The 18,461-nt window shown below is 35.9% G+C and overlaps 1 protein-coding gene and 1 long non-coding RNA gene across 3 annotated transcripts; both read left to right on the top strand.

Annotated features, from left to right (window-relative positions):
• The first annotated feature begins 505 nt into the window (after positions 1-505).
• LOC126613895 (uncharacterized) lies at positions 506-3,590 on the top strand. Its single transcript, XR_007620220.1, has 2 exons — positions 506-872; positions 2,636-3,590. It is a non-coding gene; the product is annotated as an uncharacterized LOC126613895 (long non-coding RNA).
• Positions 3,591-13,535: 9,945 nt separating this feature from the next.
• LOC126613891 (uncharacterized) lies at positions 13,536-17,866 on the top strand. 2 transcript variants are annotated; one of them, XM_050281511.1, is made up of 5 exons: positions 13,536-13,797; positions 14,526-14,666; positions 15,175-15,342; positions 16,460-16,551; positions 17,288-17,866. In XM_050281511.1, exons 2-5 carry the CDS (start codon positions 14,649-14,651, stop codon positions 17,370-17,372), a joined length of 363 nt encoding a protein of 120 aa, XP_050137468.1. In that variant the 5' UTR covers positions 13,536-13,797; positions 14,526-14,648; the 3' UTR covers positions 17,373-17,866. The 2 variants fall into 2 exon arrangements, 1 of the variants encoding a protein (XP_050137468.1); XR_007620210.1 differs by lacking the exon at positions 15,175-15,342 and having other exon boundaries at positions 13,566-13,797; positions 16,462-16,551; positions 17,288-17,436.
• The last annotated feature ends 595 nt before the right edge of the window (positions 17,867-18,461 follow it).

The raw sequence follows: 18,461 nt of genomic DNA, 5'->3' as shown, positions 1-18,461 counted from the left end.
ACCTGAGATTTATCCAGTAAGATACTTTGAACTAATACGAAAGATTGAGGACCATGGAACCATTGGCTTCGGAAGACATGGAGCGGATGTTTTTCTAGAGCACAGTAATAATTTGTTAGTCATTACGGTCTTGATTTTCTTAGGTTATAGTAGATCGAATCGAAACCTTAAAGACTAAGAAATTCTTACATTGCTCTCAAGACAACATCGACTCCATGTCTTCCGAAACCGACGGTTCCATGTGGCCTTTGACCTTTCTCTTTGACCTTGATCTCATAGGTTGAAATGTGGTGTGTGCTTATTGGTGTACTATTATACCTACTATTCTTTTTTAACCAACCCAGAGGTTCGAAAATCCCCATAGCGCTAGTAGATCTGTAGATATGGGGTGGAAAAAAAAATCGAAAATTCCAAGACGAACTGAAAAAATCCTAAATTGAAAATTTCGATACCCATTACCAAACCGATTTTGAAAATTCGGTATAGGAATCGATCTCACATTTGTATTCGTTCGGTAATCACGAACCGAACCAAAATAAAAAATAAATATATATTTTTTAATTTTAATTATATATTTAGAATTGTAATAGACGTCCGATTTGGTTAAGATTTCATCTCAACCGTTGAATCCAGATAAACCCTAACTCAGACTACTCAATCACTCTCTCTCAGTCTCTCTCGACCTCACCTCACCTCAGTGACCTCATCGGCTCACCCTCCTCGTCGTCCTCGACCTCACCCACTCTCTCGACCTCACCGACTCACCCTCCTCGTCCCAGTCACCCTCACTCAGTCACTCTCTCGACCTCACCTCACCTCGCTGGAGAATCCCTTTCGCTGCCGTGCTGAAATTCGCCGCTAAGGAATTCAAAGTATGTAATTTTCTAATTGATTATTTGAGTATTATTGGAAATTTTGGATTCTCGTTCGTTAGTGTCTAGAGAAGAACCTAGGGAATTTGCGGTAGAGTATGGTTTATGTGGGATGCAGATTAAATAGGAACCAAGATGAATTGCAGAATAATTCAAGCTTTGAAACTCTGCATGCATTCTATCCACATTTCAGAAAATTGAAAATATTATAAAAATTAGAATGAATCAAGTTAATTTCAACCCTTCATTATGTTCCCAAAATAAAAATTTATAAAATTAGGATGTTTTAGTGATTGATCAGACTTCTCCAATTTTGGGTTTTGCCGAAATTTAATGTAAGTCTCGAGTCTTTATCATGTATATAGGTTGTTTTAGTGACTGAAGAGATTAGGGTGGTGTTCAATTTTGAATGCGAATCTTAAATCGTATAGTTTAGGTGTGAAAGCTAATTTTTTAGTCATTGGGGGGAAATGAATCTTTGAAGATGCAGCAGGGTTTGGTGAAAGGAGCTTTGGGAGACTGTCAGATTTTGGGGTACTACAGGCATCAGTAATGGCTGTCTACATGATGTGTTCTTTCTTGGGGACTTTTCTGATTGGAAAGCTGTAATAGTCTAATTTCTTTGAGTTGATCTTGTAGCTCTTATTTATCCTACTGGATTTATAAGCCATTTTATGCCTTATATTATCGGTCTCTTAATTCAGATGCTATTTATGTCTTCTATGAGTTTTTATCTTCAAGTATTATTGGATTTTCCCTTCAAGTTATTCCTAGTAAGAAACAACCCCACTATCCAAATTGTTCCTTTGTTTTTCTCTTGTTGTATAGTGAAGTTTTTATCCACTAAACTCAGTCTATCTGTATAGAGTCTAGCAAACAAGCTTTCTAATTGATTATTAGAGTATTATAGCCCAAAAGCCCAAAATTATTTCGAGATTCCCGAAAATTTGGTTTGGGATCGGTCTTAAAATTGAGAATCCCGAAAATTTCGGTTTGGAATCGGAACAAGGGTTTCGGTTCGGTATCCCATACCGAACCAACCCGAGTTATGAGCATTTTTGTTCACCTAATTCGAGCCCAAGCGATATTCTACACTAACTTCCGCATTAAAAAGAGGGGAAGATTTGAACATGAAAGCCGTAACCACTGGGGCCAACTAACATAATTCTTAAATTCCCTAAATTGGTCATTTTCTCAAATTTTATCTTCTCTTTTGTTAATAATGGTCTTGCAGTAAATTAGAAAAAAAACATAATTTTGGAGAATTTTAAAAGTAGAGTAACAAGGGGACGAATACCCTATATTTGGAGATTGAGATTTTTTTTTCCTGATTGCACACTACGAAGCTCACAACTTGAATAATTCAAATCGTTCAATTTAAGTTATCGGTCTCCATTAGTTTATATCATTGTCTCATCTCACACACAATCTCTCTTCAACAACCATATCTTTTTTTTACTCACACAATCTCTTTCTCCAACAACTATATTTTTGTTCAACGGTCCAGATTTCTCAGTCATTAAATTTCAATACATTTTTGTGAGGGGATGGGGACCATCTGTGCTGGCTTTATGTTTGTTTTTACCTCGTTTGGAAGTGCAATAATTGAGATTCTCTTTTAGAAGAAGAGAAGAGACGTTAAAGTACATAGGTCCATACTTTCATAACATGTAACTTACTTTCACATGCTCTATCCAATGTATTCAACTACCACCTTGTTTTTCTTCTTCTTCTTCACTGATCTGTGTGGTCAAAACTGACAGCCTCTCTCCCCGGAAACCCTACCCTGCCTTCATGCACGGACCACATCGCCAGCTCACAATTCGGAATTATACCCAAATTTTGCTTCGTTGCCTTGCAAATGATCATAGGCTTTGCATCAGCGGAATACTTCATATACACAACTGGTTGGTCCTCAAACTCAAACTCGATCACCATGTCATTCTTGTCATCTACCCATCGGCATCTGGCCTCCTCGTACACCGAATGAGCAAAATCTCCAGCAAAAGAAACCGAAATAGGTGATAGTCTTTTAGGAAGTCAATTGACATACATAAAAACACTGCTTGGGATGTCCCGACATGGTAGGAAAAGACTATCACCTATTTCGGGTTTCTTTTGCTGGAGATTTTGCTCATTCGGTGTACGAGGAGGCCAAATTCCGATGGGTAGATGACAAGAATGACATGGTGATCGAATTTGAGTTTGAGGACCAACCAGTTGTGTATATGAAGTATTCCGCTGATGCAAAGCCTATGATCATTTGCAAGGCAACGAAGCAAAATTTGGGTATAATTCCGAATTGTGAGTTGGCGATGTGATTTGTGCAGAACTTCAATGAAGTTGATGAAGCTGTGATCTAGTAAGTAATGATTTTGGTTGAGATTATTGCAGATTAACTTGACATAGTGACAGTGGTATTTCCTTCAAGCTTTATTATTTTTGAATGCTACTCTCCATGTTTCTCTCTCTCACACACACACAGAGTTATTCTACAGAAGATATATCACAGAACATAAGAGAAAACAGCACAATGACCATATGCAGTTCGGAGATTAATGCAATTTCAATAGGAACCATCATGATGATATTTGTAAAATATACTGTAGCTCCATTCATTTCCTTACTGATGCGTATTCATGTTTGCATTTATGTTTTCGCACGTACCTACATAGGGAAGAGTATTATGAAAAGGAAATGCCTACTCCAAAGATCAAATCTTGCTCCCGTGTGTACTTATTTTGCAATGCCATGCTTTACATGGCCAGTGGCAGATGCCTGCACACTCTTTTTATTCTTTCTTCTGTGGATATAGTATCTTAAGAATAACTCTCTACCATTGATGACATGCTATATATATAGCAGCAGTAGGTTTGTTGGTAAACAAGGTCGGGGACTTGATTTTTTAGTTGCTGTAACTAGTCATTAACATCACAATTAAGGTGATGTTTTGCTTTTCAGAATCAAACCCCTTCTAAACATTTTCACAGGCATTTCCAGATGCGGGTTCTCGAGAATTGAACATAAGGCTTCTTACTTACAAGTGAAGAGAATTACTACCAGACCGTAGTACTAGGTGGTAAACCCCAACCTCCAATTAAAATGAGAGGAGTTGTTAGAAGAGTATTTTGGAATTTAATTGATGCCAGAGTATCAGGTTAATGCTCATTTCTGTTGACTTATAATTAATCCAGCCGCTCAATGAGTACCCTTTGGAATGAGGCTTGATGCCCTTCTGTACTAGACGTAAGCTCGATCGGTGTTCTAGTTGAAAAATGTTCCGGCGTGTTATTTTCATTATTGCACCTTAATACCTTTTAGCTCAAGTTTTAGCCATTGGCAAATACATAGTATGTAGGGAGTCTCTATCGATGACTTGGCGTTACGGAGGGTTCTGTACGGCATTTTCTTTGCAATATCCTGACAGACAATTAATAATATAATTTAACTAACTTGTATTATTTCATAATCCGTATATTTTTATTCCCAGCATGCAACCTTTAATTCGCCACTTAAATGATCTCTCTAGCATCCCAAAATCCCATGTTAGTCTTCTAACTTCCCCGTTTGGGTTTAAAATTTCTAATCTAGCTTTTGCTGACGACTGTTTGTTGTTTGCTAAAGCTTCTACCAAAGGGGCAAGAAATATTCTGGGTATTTTAGACAAGTTTGCGAAAGTTTGTGGGCAGCAAATTAATTTTCATAAATCTTCTCTCTTTTTCTCTCAGGGCCTCGGAATGAAATACTAAATATTCTTCAGATTCAGCATAAAACTACCATTGGTAAATATTTGGGTATTTATAATATTGTTTTCTAAAAAAAACCCAGTGAATGGTAATGAACTTTTAAAAAGGGTAAAACAAAAGCTTGCTGGGCAGAAGGCTAATACTTGGCGAAAGCATTTGTTGGAAACTGATGATTCATATTTTATAGGAGGTTCTAGTCTAGCAATAGCAACACTTGGAATCCGGGCCAAGAATGACTCATCCATCAACATAAAATCCAATGTTTATCGTCCTTAACATCCTGATGCTAAGTTAGGGTAAATAGACTAAGAATTTTTCTACAAGGCTTCCTTAACACACTAGATAAACATATCATATTGGTAAGTTAGAGTAAATAAACTAAAATTTTGTCTTTAATGCTTCCTTAAACACTTAATAAAGTTAGAGTAGCGTTTCTATAAGGCCTTTCCTCAAACACATCATAGACAAATTTTGTTTTTTCTAATCAAAGCAAATTTTGAAAAGGCAGCTAACAGATATGAACCATAACAAAGATACAACCAATTACAACACGAAGAGACCAACTTAAACACACAACTGGCTCCAAAAGTAAATAAAACAAATTACAACAACGAAGAGACCAAAAGCTAAACAACCAACCAACTCCAAAAGCAGATAGAGATGAGACACCTAACAAGCCACACCCAAGCCTGAGAGACAACAGAAGGCTAAAAAAGGAGAATGAATTTTAGAAGAAAGCATTCTGCTTGACAAAGTCAGTCAGGATCATTCACCCAAAAACGATACCAGCGGAATACACAATCATTGAGACACTAATAATCCTACTTTTGACATAAATTTGTGAATGAAAAACCCTCTTCTTGCCAATGGATTGTTGAGAACCTTGAAGTTGAAGGGGTTGAGAGGGTTGCTTTTATTATCAAAGGAATAGGCATAAAAGATGGGGTCAAGAATAAGTGACTATAATTTTATTTACGTGTGTCCGGCGTAAGCTAAATAGAGTTTAAAAATTGTATTTTGAATCATTTTAGTGCTACGTTGCACATTAGAACTTACTTGTATCTGACTATGATATATGAATCTCTAAATTGGTTAAATTTGTATGTGGTCATTATTTGTAAGTTGTTTTATGTTTATATTTATAGTTGGTTAAAATAGAGAATATCATTGGGTGCTAAGTTGAATTACTTAGCAAAATAGTTATCGGACACTATTTCACTAGCTAAGTGAACCAAAAAATTTCTATGGTCACTTGGTTAAAGTTATATGATGATTATTTGTAAGCTATATTTGTGTATATATAATATTTGTAATTGCTTAAAATAGAGAGTATTGTTGAGGATGCTAAGTTAAACTAATAATTCAAAATTGTCCGGGACCCTATTCACTAAGTGAACCAAAAATGTTCTTCTAGTTACTTATGACCAACTCACCCTTATTAAGAATTGATGTTAAAACATTAAAAAGACATTTATCTATCTTTTTACCTCTCATGTTATTCTATGACATTAACTGTTTTGATTTTTCAGTTTTCACTAATATCCAACTATTTAAAATTTTCAATTTAAAAAAAAAAGAAAAAAAAGAAGAAAGCTACTTTAATGAGTCTTCAAAACAATGAAATAATACTAAAAATTGAAAACTGATTGTTTTTAAAGGGGCGTTTGGATCATAGAGAAAACAATTTGAACAACAAACTTACAAATTCTATCCAACAACTGATTGAAATTAGAAAGAAAAAAAAAAAAGACACATTTCTTTTATTAAGTTTGATTCATCCACAACCAAAATCCAACCAATATGGAGAATAAGACACTATATTCCAAATGTGGAGAATAAGACACTATATTCTAAGACACATTTCTTTTATTAAGTTTGATTCATCAACAACAACTGAATACCCCTGAATTATTTTTTATTTTTTTTAGCCAAAAATATTATTTACACTAAGAGGTGAGGGAGTGGGTTTAGTCTCATAATGGACTAGTAATAATGTGGTTCAAATTCGTCTTTGGCGAGAATAAAATATAAGACATCTTACTTAAAAGTGAAGAAAAATACCATTAAACCGTAATACTAAGTAGCCCTCTAAAATGATTAATTCCCTAAGAATCTCTCAAAATCCCAAAAGCTAGCCTCTAAAATCCTCTAAAACCGAATCGAAAAGCAAGCAAGGAAGCACATTTAGGGGATAGGGGTGCACTTACAGTCAGTGGCGAAGTTAGAAATTTTCGACAGGAGGGGCGAAATTTAAAAGCGTAAAAGGTTTATAAAAAATATAGACAACCAAATCTTTATACATAATATACAATATTAATATCGTTCATAACTACCTGGAATACTCGAAGGAGGATTTGGAGTAACCGAAATATTCGAAGAAAGACTATCCGGAAATATTCGAAGAAGGACTATCCGTTGTACCCGGAATATTTGAAGGAGGATTTAAACACTGTTTCTTATAGTATTGTTACATACATTACGTAATTGTACAATAGAAACAAAATAGATAAAAAGCATATTACACTAATTCTATATCAATTAAACAACTAATGCAAAACACCACTTACAAATTGTAGGTATTATAGTAGTCAAACAATGTGCATAGTTATTATTTTTATATAAGTATGATAAATGTTTTATATAAAAAATAGATAAGTAACTACAACTTTTTATTCTTAATCTTAATATAAACAACAATTTGATTCAAACCTTTTTTTACCCCTTTTTAGCAAGATCACTAATCCCTTACAATTGAGAAAAGTCACTTCTTAAATGCATTGAATGAATATAAATATCAAGTTAATCTTCAAATGTATGGGTATGTGAAGGCTGAAGAAGAGATCGGATAAGAGATCGGAGAAGAGATGGTGGCCTTCGGTTGGGTGGGGTGGGAATATTAGGGAACGGGGATTGGGGACTAGGAAGTTAATTTGGGTGGGATGGAATTGTTTGAAAGTCAAACCCTTTTTGTTTTAATAAAAAATGGTGAGGCTCTCAGCCTCCCACGTGACCTAGGATGGTGTTCTCAAACAATACATCAATACTCACTGTTTTACTTAATGCTCCACGTGACGTCGTGACCTAGGATGCCGTTTAAAAAGTAAATAGCCTTCTTTTTCTCTTCTGGCTTGGCGGAAAGTTAGAATATTTGTGCAGCCGCTGCTCTTCCCCTACACCACTGCCCAGACTTGGGTGGTCCTTGGAAGTCCTCACAGCCAATTATCTGAGCTTCCACGTGGTCTTGGAACCACCCAGGTCCCTTAATAGATCCACCCCTGACACTCCTGGCCTTATTTTCCGACTAGAGGAAGGGCGGACCTAGAAATCCAGTCCTGTTTTCCAGTGAGGGGAGTGGCAGCCGCCACTCCTCGCCCTCACGTGGCTTCGCCACTGCTTACCGTAATCCCACTTTTGTTTATCTTCACGAGTAGGGATGGGCAAATATCCATTGATTATGGGTAACCGTGGTTATCCGCCCATTTAAATTTGACTGTTACGGTTATGGGTAACCGTATAGATAAATAAACGGTTATGGGTATAACCGTTTACCCGTGAAATTTAAATGGGTGGTTATAGGCATTACCCACGGTTATAAACGGGTACCCATTTAACCATTTATTTTAATATATGTAAAACTAAAAAAAAAAAAAAGTTTCTAGCTAAGTTTAGTATCCCGAAACATATTTGGTTATAAGGGGCCATAATATATATGCCTCACTTGAGAGAAAAATATAGTTGATAGAACGGACCAATGTTTAATATATGTGATTGAATGTGCTAAAGCATTAGAGTATTCGACAGTTTTGTTTTGGAGTCTTTTGGAGCTTTGGCCAATTCAAGATAATGATTACCTTAAGCTTTTAGAAACATGTTATTGTCGGTTAATGCGTACCTATATATATATATATATATATATATATATATATATTTGTATATTTAATTGGCCTCAAGTTTTCAATAAGTATTTGACCCAAAAATTAGAAATCAATTAAATGGCTTGGATCGATGAACATATGTTTCTAAATAAAAATCCAAATATTTATCAAATTAGCTTATTAGTGGACTGATGCATACTTACATACATGTGTGTGTATATATATATATATATATATATTTATATATGTATGTATGTATGTATGTATGTATACAAGAATATTAATTAACCTACAACCATGCATGATTCTTGTAATAGATTGACCGTCAAATAATTGGGAGACATCGCATATATTCATAAATAATATTGCCATTAAACAAAAATTCATGTTAAATGTATTTATAACGGTATTTAATTGTTAGAAAAAGAAAATTATGACAAATTTCTTCTTAATTTTCAAGTTGTTAAAAAAATAGGTAGACGGGTGAAAAAAAGAGAGTAAATGGGTTAAAAATGGGTAAACGGGTATTCGGTTATGGTTAAATGGGTATGCGGTTATGGGTAAATGGGTATGGTTAACCGTTTATAAACGGTTATGGGTATGGGTATGGGTATACCTGTTTATGTAAATACCCAACGGGTAAACAGTTATGCGGGTAAAAGTTTTAACGGTTTTGGGTAAATAACCGCGGTTATCCGCCCACCATAATCAATCACAAAACCCATTGCAAATTAGAAAAAAAAAATGGAAAGCATAATCAGTGGTGGATTCAGAGTTTTAACATGAAGTGGTTCCAATATTGGAGTTGAACTTTTCGGGATGAGATTGTCTAAACAATGATTTTCGTTACATCGTTTCATACATCTAATTTCTACATATTTTAATCATTAAAACAGAAAATCCTATCAATTAACGAAGCTAAAACATATATATAAACTACATTAATAAAATTCTTTTTGTCAACCAAAAGAGAATAAAAGGATAATTTTGTCTATACCACAAAACAAAATCATGGGCAGTAAAGTAAATTCACACAAACTAAATTTTATCGTTTCTTTTAAAGCCTCACTCAAAGGTGATCCTAACATCCCTTAATTTTGAAAAATAAAATATAAAAAAGAAAACTTCTCTCTCTAATCCACATTCTTTTCTTCTTTTTTTCTCCTTTCTCCTTCCCATTTTAAAATAAAAATAAAAATTATTTTCACACACAAAAGTGTGAGGCATACACCACTGGTATATATATAATAAACTAACCAACACGATTAAATCAATGTAAAAAAAAAAATCATAAAACTACAATCTAATAATTAGAGCAATAACTATAATCTATTAGGAATTTAAAATTTTCATCTAATACCCACAATTTTAATTCCATCCTGTTTTATTAAATTGGGCTAGGATTATAAAATTTATTTAAATTTAGAAATTAGGACACTACTAAAAATAAAAAATAGAAATTAAGAAAATAGGTGGTGGTGGAGGAGAAATTTTTTAGTGTGACAAATACACGATGTGGTATATCACGTGTCACTCTACAAATGGTGGGATATGTGTGTTAAAAAAAAAAAAAATTTCTCACCATTTATGACACACCCCGACCCGAATCAGGACATGTTGGCCGTCACGTGAGGGTGACGTAGCCATGTGCACAGTGCGGAAGCAATAATGATAATAGAGAATACGAATAAATAAAAGCCAATTCATAAGAGTACTAGCTACGGTAAGTGCTAGAAAATGTGTGAATACACAATCAGAGCATAAGTAGCCTAAGTTCAGTCCAGAAAACAAGTACTAATTAAACGATACCCAAAGATACCCTACATTTGTGATAGTCTGTCAGAACCTCCAATCAATCCTCGTGAGCCACCAATGAACAAGCTTATCTAAAACTTGGAGGGGCACAAAACAGAAAGTGTGAGTGGGCAAAAACAAAGTTTTTCAAAATCATTTCATTATCAAATGCTCTAACCCGTCGCCGTAAAACATGTATAATTTTCCCATAAATAGAATATATATATTTTTTCAAATCATGCTTCATATATCCATATTCATAAGTATGCCATGCCAAAAATATAAAACAGAATAAGTAATTCAGGTGAAAATAAATTCATGGAAAATAACATATTAGCCGGAACCCCGGTAGAGGTCTGTACGGCTGAATTCATAGCTCATTAGTCAATCTAGCTAGAGGCACCGCAAGTGACCTATACGGCACTACATTGCACACGAGTCGGAACCATTGTAATGGTATGTACGACAGGACTGGGTGTAATATAATTATGCTCATTACTACATTCTCATTATAACTGTGCGATAAATCGCTAGTCACCTACGAGTCGGAACCACCTATAATGGTCTGTACGACAAAACTGTGCACCTAAATTGGATCCAATGTGAGCATAGGGTGTGGGAGGTGACATCATAAACGGGCCTATACCATATCTCTGGCTAAATCACAATCATTCAGGGTGCAGGTTTATGAGCTCTCGATCATGTCTCACATTATCAATATCTCATATAACAAAACATACTCACCTGGTACTTACCTGAGCGTCCACAACACCAATTCATATTATGCATCATATACTAATTCATATGCTGAATATAAATTTATATGTAGGGTATTTCAAAGCATACTTTCATTTGAACACATTTTCTAGGAAAATATCAAGTATATAAATATATACTGAAAACCAAAAGCCCACTCACAAATTGCACCCAAGTCTCCCTTGACTGCGCTCGTCCTCGGGATAGGTCTCACCTATATGCGAAATAACTGAATAAACGTTATTTAAAGCACATAACCATTACTAGCTAATAACTTCTCATACATTGCTCAAATGAGGTATATAAATATACCATCGTTACCTACAATACTACCACACAAAACGTCCAAGGGTAAATTTGACATTTCACACCTAAAAATATAATATTTCGGGACGGGTTGTGACAATTTATATAAAACCATGTGATATACCTCCTGTGTTCCGGTCATAATGAAAAATTTCTCGTGACGGAGAGAGGTGAGCAAGTGGTGATGGTGGAGGATTGGTTGGTCGGGGATGGAAGGTAAAAGGGAATAGGAGGAAAAACGGAATTAAGATTATACTTAAAAGAGAGATTCACATGCCTTTTCTAAGAGGGTCACGTGTTCTTTTTATTTGTATCAGCTCAAAACGAGTCATCTGGGCGACTGGGCCAGTTTACTCAAAAAGAAAACAACCTGCTTCTTCTTCTTCTTCTTCTTCATTATTCACCTACAATTTACACAGCTTGCAGCCACGGCTGATACATTTTCTCCACCATATCTCAGACCGTCGGGTGGTCCTCCAAAGTCCTCACAGCCATTTGAGCTTCATAGATATCCTCGCGGACATAAGACACCTTGGGCAGATCGTCGCCATCCAGTGGTGGGTATGCGACGCATGGTTCACCATTGCTTGAGCTTTAGAGAGAGAGAGAGAGAGAGAGAGAGAGAGAGAGAGAGAGAGAGAGGAATGAGAGGTTGAGGGCTATAAGGCCATCTGCAACCGAAAAGTTTAGAGGGGCAGATGGCAGAAAATAGCCCTAAAATCGTCTCCGATCGAGGGTTAGGCCAAAGGGCCAATCGGCCGGCCCCGGGCCGAGCTAAAAAATTTGAATCTCAACAGCTAACTGACGTTAACTAGCCATTATTTTTTAATTATTATTTTTTTTTTTTACAGTTTTTTTTTGGGCAAAAAATTTAACAATAATATTTAATTAAGGTGCAAAAATATGATTGGTTCTATGTGGGATGTTGCTTTTATAAGCATGTTTTATTACTCAAACATCTCCCACAGCTGATGTGGGACAAATACAATGGGTGCCACACATGCAAGCTTTTGCTTGCTCAATTCTCTCTCGATGTGGGACAAATATAATAGGTGCCCTAAATATAAGCTTCTTATTAGAGATGGTAAATGTGCATTTATACGTGATAAATGTGCATTTAATTTAAGTTGTTGTAGTTTTTAAATTTAAATATTATGTTTGGCCCTTTGGCTCTCGGTTAGAGATGGTAAAAAATATGACCCAGCATTGTTCATTAAAATATTAATTTCTTGGAGGACCAGAGGACTAAAACGAGCTCGCTGACCAGCCTTCGTTTGGAGATGACCTAAATTCCTTTGATGTAGGTGGATTCAAAGCCCCCTGTATTTTAGTATTATTTATGGCGGACGCAGTGGGGTTGGTGGAGCGGCTGGTGGTGTCAAAGTGGGTGAAGCTTTTACTGTGCAATTGGGCTGCTAAAAATGTACGAAAGTCACAAAGAGATCACAAGAAATTTTCTGTGCAAAAGTTTTGTACTATTTACTGTTCAGTATAGTTACATAATCTGACAAAAAAAATATAGTTACATAAAAAAATTATGAAATGTTGTTTTGAGAGTGAGAGAGAGGGCCGGCTACAGTGAGAGAAGGGGCACAACTGTTTGTGATATGATTTGAATTTAACGAGCCAAACATTTTGTATGAGTTCGACTCAATTTGTTTTCCCAACCAAGCTGAAAGAAGTCGAACTTGAATTGTATCGAGCTACTTAATAATACCATACATTAGGGAGCGCTTGGTACGTAGATGAGATGGGATGTGACAGAATAAAATAGAGGTTCCACGCTACGTTTGTTACACATAGGTTGCAATAGGACAATTGTTTTGCTATTTGTCTGTTCATCACCATCATTATCACCACCAATATACTTGCACGGACACTCTGAAACTTCAAAGTGTCAAAGTATCAGACACACCGACATGCCTCGAACACGCCCTGAACATAGTTTGGATACTATCAACGGTTTGGACATGGTCAAGGCACATGATGAGCTTTTTTTTGTAAATTAGAAAACATTTTCGAGGCAGTGTTGGAAATGGAAAATTTTTGGTGGTAATTTTGTAAAATACAAATAAATAAATAAACATTTTGAGGCACTTCTGTAAATATAAACTCAAAAAACCTAGGGCCCGTTTGTTTGACCGGATTAGACAGGATTGGACTGGACTAGACTGTAGTCCGTTGATTGGTGTGCTCCAGGATTAGGTTTAATGAGCTTAGGTCGGACTCGCTCGGATTAAAGACCTCCTTACGCGTTCTTAACGGGGATCCCCAATTTCGGGCGGACTCGTAAGCCCTTCGCCGTTCTGATAGAGAGAGTCGCTGGTCCTCATCTCTGCGTCTTCCTTCATCGTCAACCTTGCCTCCCTCATCGTCGTCGTCCTGACCCTCATCTCTGCGTCTTCCCTCATCTGCATCTGCTCGCCCTTATCTGCTCGAAGTTGTCAGGTAAACTTCGAAACTTCGATTTATTTCTTCGATTTGTTTGCAGATCGTGGTGTTACTGACCTTTATTTGATTTTGTTGTTATGGGTTTGAGAAATTTTCATTCATAGACCTCTGCACTTGAACAAATTAAGGTTTTGATGTTCATACAACTGGGGTGAGAAAACTTGTTCCCTGCAATTCAAATTTTACGCACATACTAGTAACTTCTGCAACTCTGCCTTGGAATTGTATCTTGCATAATATAACTGCTTTCATATCTGGCACAAGTGAAATACTTTATGTATGCTTGTGGAAGAAGTTGGGTGATAAGATTCCGTACGGTTTTCTCTGTGCATGTCTAAAATTCAGTCTCTATATCATAATAGAAATACATGAACTTTTTGTTCTCGTCATTGGTCGATGATGGTTTTCCCTTTCCACGGTCTGATCTCCATTCATTCACAATTGACTAGATCATTGATGGAATGCAATAATATGCAAATTCTGAATTTTCCCTCTATGAAACCTACATTAGAAGAAGCTCTTGGGAAGATAACAGAAAGATCTCTCTTCTTTATTATCATTAAGTGCCTTCACATTTGGTGTGGTTACATTTATTCCAAATTTGCCTTCTGTGAAACCTACAGTAGAAGAAACTGTTGGGAAGATCAAATAGAGACTCTCATCTTTATTATCATAAAGTGCCCCTCCATTCAGTATGGTTATATTTCTCAAGGTGTTATTTGTAGGTTTCATCTTCCACAAATGAGACATTGGATGCTGTGAGGCGTGCCCAAGATTCAGTCAAGTCTGAAAACATTACGATCTCGTCTGCAAATGCTTCAAATCCTGGGATACCTCCATCCTCCTTGATGACTTTTCTGAGAAAGGTATGTAACAGTACAGTCCCTTACTCTTTTCAGTTAATTTTTAATTCTGACTTCCTTCATCTACATGATTACATCAACAAAGAGCATGTAATGTTGTAGCTGGCCTAGGGTTTGATAGCCACACCTCTCCCGTAAAAAGTAGGTGCATAATTCATTAAAAAAAATGATGAATTTGTGATTTAAAAGAGAACTTTGGTTTGATAGCAACATAAACTACTCTTGTGCAATGTCCCCTTGAATTTATCCCTAGCGCATTCATCATCTGGAGGTATTGGATGTCTCATTCCATGTGGAAGTTTTATTTTATTGAATCCACACAACCTTGAACTCAGGAAGGATTAATTTTTTTTTTTTTTGGGTAGTGTTGTTCCTGGGCCGTATATTTATGCATTTTTTCCTTTTATTTAGCTTTTTGTTCTCTTTGTAGATATTGAATGCTCAAGAAAATAGAAATCGTTTTTCATTGTTGATTTCATGGAACTCTCAATAGCTTTTTTACTCTTAACAGAACTCTCTGACCTCTGGAATTGTGTTAGAAGATTTTGATAATGTCTTCACCAACAAGTTCTACCACAGTCACCTTGATGAATTTGGGGTTTTCATATTTCAACTTTTCTTTCAAATCCGAACTCAGAAACCATGCTTGGCCATAAAATCGACAAGTTTCTTTTGCAGAAGGAACACATACTTCCATCTCTGTTATATTAGCATAAATCTGTGTGGTTTTTCGTTTTTATGTTCTTGGTTCACGAATCTTTACTAGTTTCGCTTTTTTATTTTATTAAATTTCATGTAGGGTTGGATTTTTGTGAATTGTTTGGATGAGAATTTATGTGAGTTGAAGAAATTTTTGTTATGCACTCTTTATATGAGATTCTGAGAAACTTAGGTGTTAGTCTGAAGGCATATATAAGGAGATCTGTATTACCAGGCATGTTTGACATTAAAATCCTGACCTATTTTATAGGGCTTATGGAGTTTGGATTACAGTGGAAACTCTGGAATATCTTCATTCAGCTTTTAGAGAAACTTTTGCAAGAATTTTCGTCTTTGGTCTCATTTTATTTGTTTGTTTGATTCTCTGGGAGAGGCGTAAAGATTTCTTCTGATAACAAGGAGAGATGACTAGTGAAAGGATTGTCTTTACTGGTGCATGGGCCAAGAATTAGACATTTTTAGTTGGCATAAAATTTACTCTACTTTTGTGCCACTGGGAAGTATATGAAAGTGGGAGCAATTGCATACAAGTCGAGTTATAACGTGCACCCAATGAATTTCCATAGTTGTTCTTATAAGCAGCTAATCTGAAAATTTCGTGTCCTTTCATACTTTGGACTTTCTATATGGTAGGAGGGTTAACTAGCATGCATCCTGAATGCATTTGTATTCATATACCCACCTCCCGCCCACCCCTCCTTTTAAAGTGAATAAAAAACACTCACAACTCTGTTCATTCACAGGAAAATACTACTTGTTAACTATGATGGCTTTATAATTAAGCCTTACGTGAAAGAATCTGGCTTTACAACTAAGCCGTGCTATATCTCACGTGACAAGTGATGAAAGAATCTGGTTTATGGTTATGTTCGAAGTCGTATCCTCTGTTTGGTTTTGTTTCTGCATTTTTTGATTTCCTTTTACCTTCCTCGGACCACCTTGTTTGAATGGCATTGGAGATAGGCAGGAAGCAATTCCATATGTCCTGTCAATGCCCAACCATGATATTACAATGTGAATGTTTTGTACCGTGTGTGGTTGATGCTGAACTGCAATATTCTGTGGTTGTTGGTTGCAGAGAAAATGAGCATAAACGGAAGTGGCCAGTGCTCAGAACCCAAGGGAAAACAAGTAGCAAACGACTGAAAACCCTCAAGTCTAGAAGAAGGTATAATTCCTAAACCCATAGATCAATTTTCGACATGGATCTATTGAATGTAGTCCTTGGATGTGTGAAAGTTTGCGTTGCATCTCTGTGAATATGACTTCTGTGATATTATAGAAAAACCAAACTGTTTAGGCAATATAAAAAAGGACCCACCATTTTGTAAAACTTCATGGCTGTTTGATATTTGATCGTATGAATTTAACTTTAGAAATACACTTCTGTAATTAGGTGGTAAAGATCCCCAATTCGAGTGTCCTACATGTTTAATTGGATGACAATAGCTTCTTTTCCTGTTGAATGCTATGTTTCCGATGAATAAGTTTGAACTACAAGTTTTTTTCCTAGATAGCAATTTCAATAAAGGAGGCGGTCTTCTTGTGGTTTTTATCACACAAACTGATTGTTCATAGTGAAGTCTATATGCACTATGATTGCTACCTTAAGATTGTAATTTAATGTACCATTTCCATAGTTGATGTTGTGAAGTTGACAAAGGATTGGCGTATTTATGATGTTGTTGTGTTGACAGTACAAGAACATGTTTACTTGATAAGGGATGTCATTCAAATAGAAAGAATAACATGGTTCTCTTTTTCTCTAAGTATTGTCTCTGACATTTCATGAAATGAACTAGAGGCATTAGGTAGGATTTTGTAAATTATGGAGATCTACTTTGGAATGCTATACTATAGTTAACTGGCATTTTGTAAATTATGAAGATCTTCTTTCTCTCCAGATTTAGTCCAAGAGCCAGTTACCCTCGGGACCATACCATGGTCACTTCTATGTCTGCTGCTGCCCACTGGTTGTTGTTACACTGAGTCATATTCGACTCATTTGCTTGGACCCCTGCTGAGTTGTTATTCTGTGTTGCACGAGTTGAAAATTGTGGGAAGGTGAAGAAGTCAGCCAAAGGCTGTTGCTTGCTCCTCTTGTTGCTGTTCATGGACTGAAAAATCTGCTCTAGCTCCTTCACAAAGTTTATGGCACCCCCAACAATTGATGCTTGGTCCCCCTGTAACAAATATTTATAACAATATTAATTTGGTCCAATCCCCCAAAAAAATTCCGTTTAAAAGAACATATGGGTAGAAATCCATGTGAGTTTTTTGGGTTAATCCCAAAAACATTTCAATCTAAAGAAAATGGAGATGCAAGGGACTTCTAGTTGTACTGCTTCCTTTAATAGTGGTTAAGCCAGTTTACCCTCGAAGTTCTGTGTTTGTGTATCTCCCTCCCGTAATATGACTTTTGTAAAATAAAAACAAAAATAAAAACATATGTAGCTCGATGAAATTTTTTGGCCCTTTTTGTACCTCTTGATTTGTTTCTTGTTTTCTTGTTTAAACTTGGAATACTTGTAGAGCCTGCTCTGTGTTCTAAGAGAATTGAGATTGTTTTTGTAACTAGACAAAATATTGGAGGGAAAATAAGTGGTAAAACCGTTTTATACACCAAGCCCAAATTTCATTTGAATTAGGATATGTATTTATCTTTTCATTTATATTAGCAGGTACTAAAAACAAAACAATTGTTCTCTATTTTTAAGATTCATAATATACATGGTAAAAATATGCTCAAATTAACTCAGATCATGAGATTTGTAGCATTATTCTATTACACAATGGCAAAAAATTTTGGGTGTTGGGCACAGGTTTTTGAGCTATTAAAATAGAACAATAATGTAGTTCTAGTTTAAGCAAACACAAATCTGGTGAACAGTACTGTTTTCATTATCCTGCTTCTTAGTCCAACACTGCACCAAACGCTTCACTAAGTTAGTCCAACTTAGTCTGGTCTAAGCCAGTCCAGCTTAGTCCATGCAGCTAGTCCAGTCTGAGACAGTCCGGTGCAACAAACGCACCCTAAAGTACAACAATAGTCTACTTTTATATGCTCATAATACAAAA

The sequence above is a fragment of the Malus sylvestris genome, chromosome 2, assembly GCF_916048215.2.
Source record: "Malus sylvestris chromosome 2, drMalSylv7.2, whole genome shotgun sequence".
Lineage (NCBI taxonomy): Eukaryota > Viridiplantae > Streptophyta > Magnoliopsida > Rosales > Rosaceae > Malus > Malus sylvestris.
Note: the sequence above shows the minus strand (reverse complement) of the source record. Positions and strands in the feature narration are given on the sequence as shown.

Bases quoted from the DNA above. Each gene is read 5' to 3' on its own strand.
- LOC126613891 (XM_050281511.1), top strand. The intron at 15,343-16,459 runs AGGAACACATAC...GTTGTTGGTTGC, and splicing joins CGACAAGTTTCTTTTGCAGA to AGAGAAAATGAGCATAAACG. The intron at 16,552-17,287 runs GTATAATTCCTA...CTTTCTCTCCAG, and splicing joins ACCCTCAAGTCTAGAAGAAG to ATTTAGTCCAAGAGCCAGTT.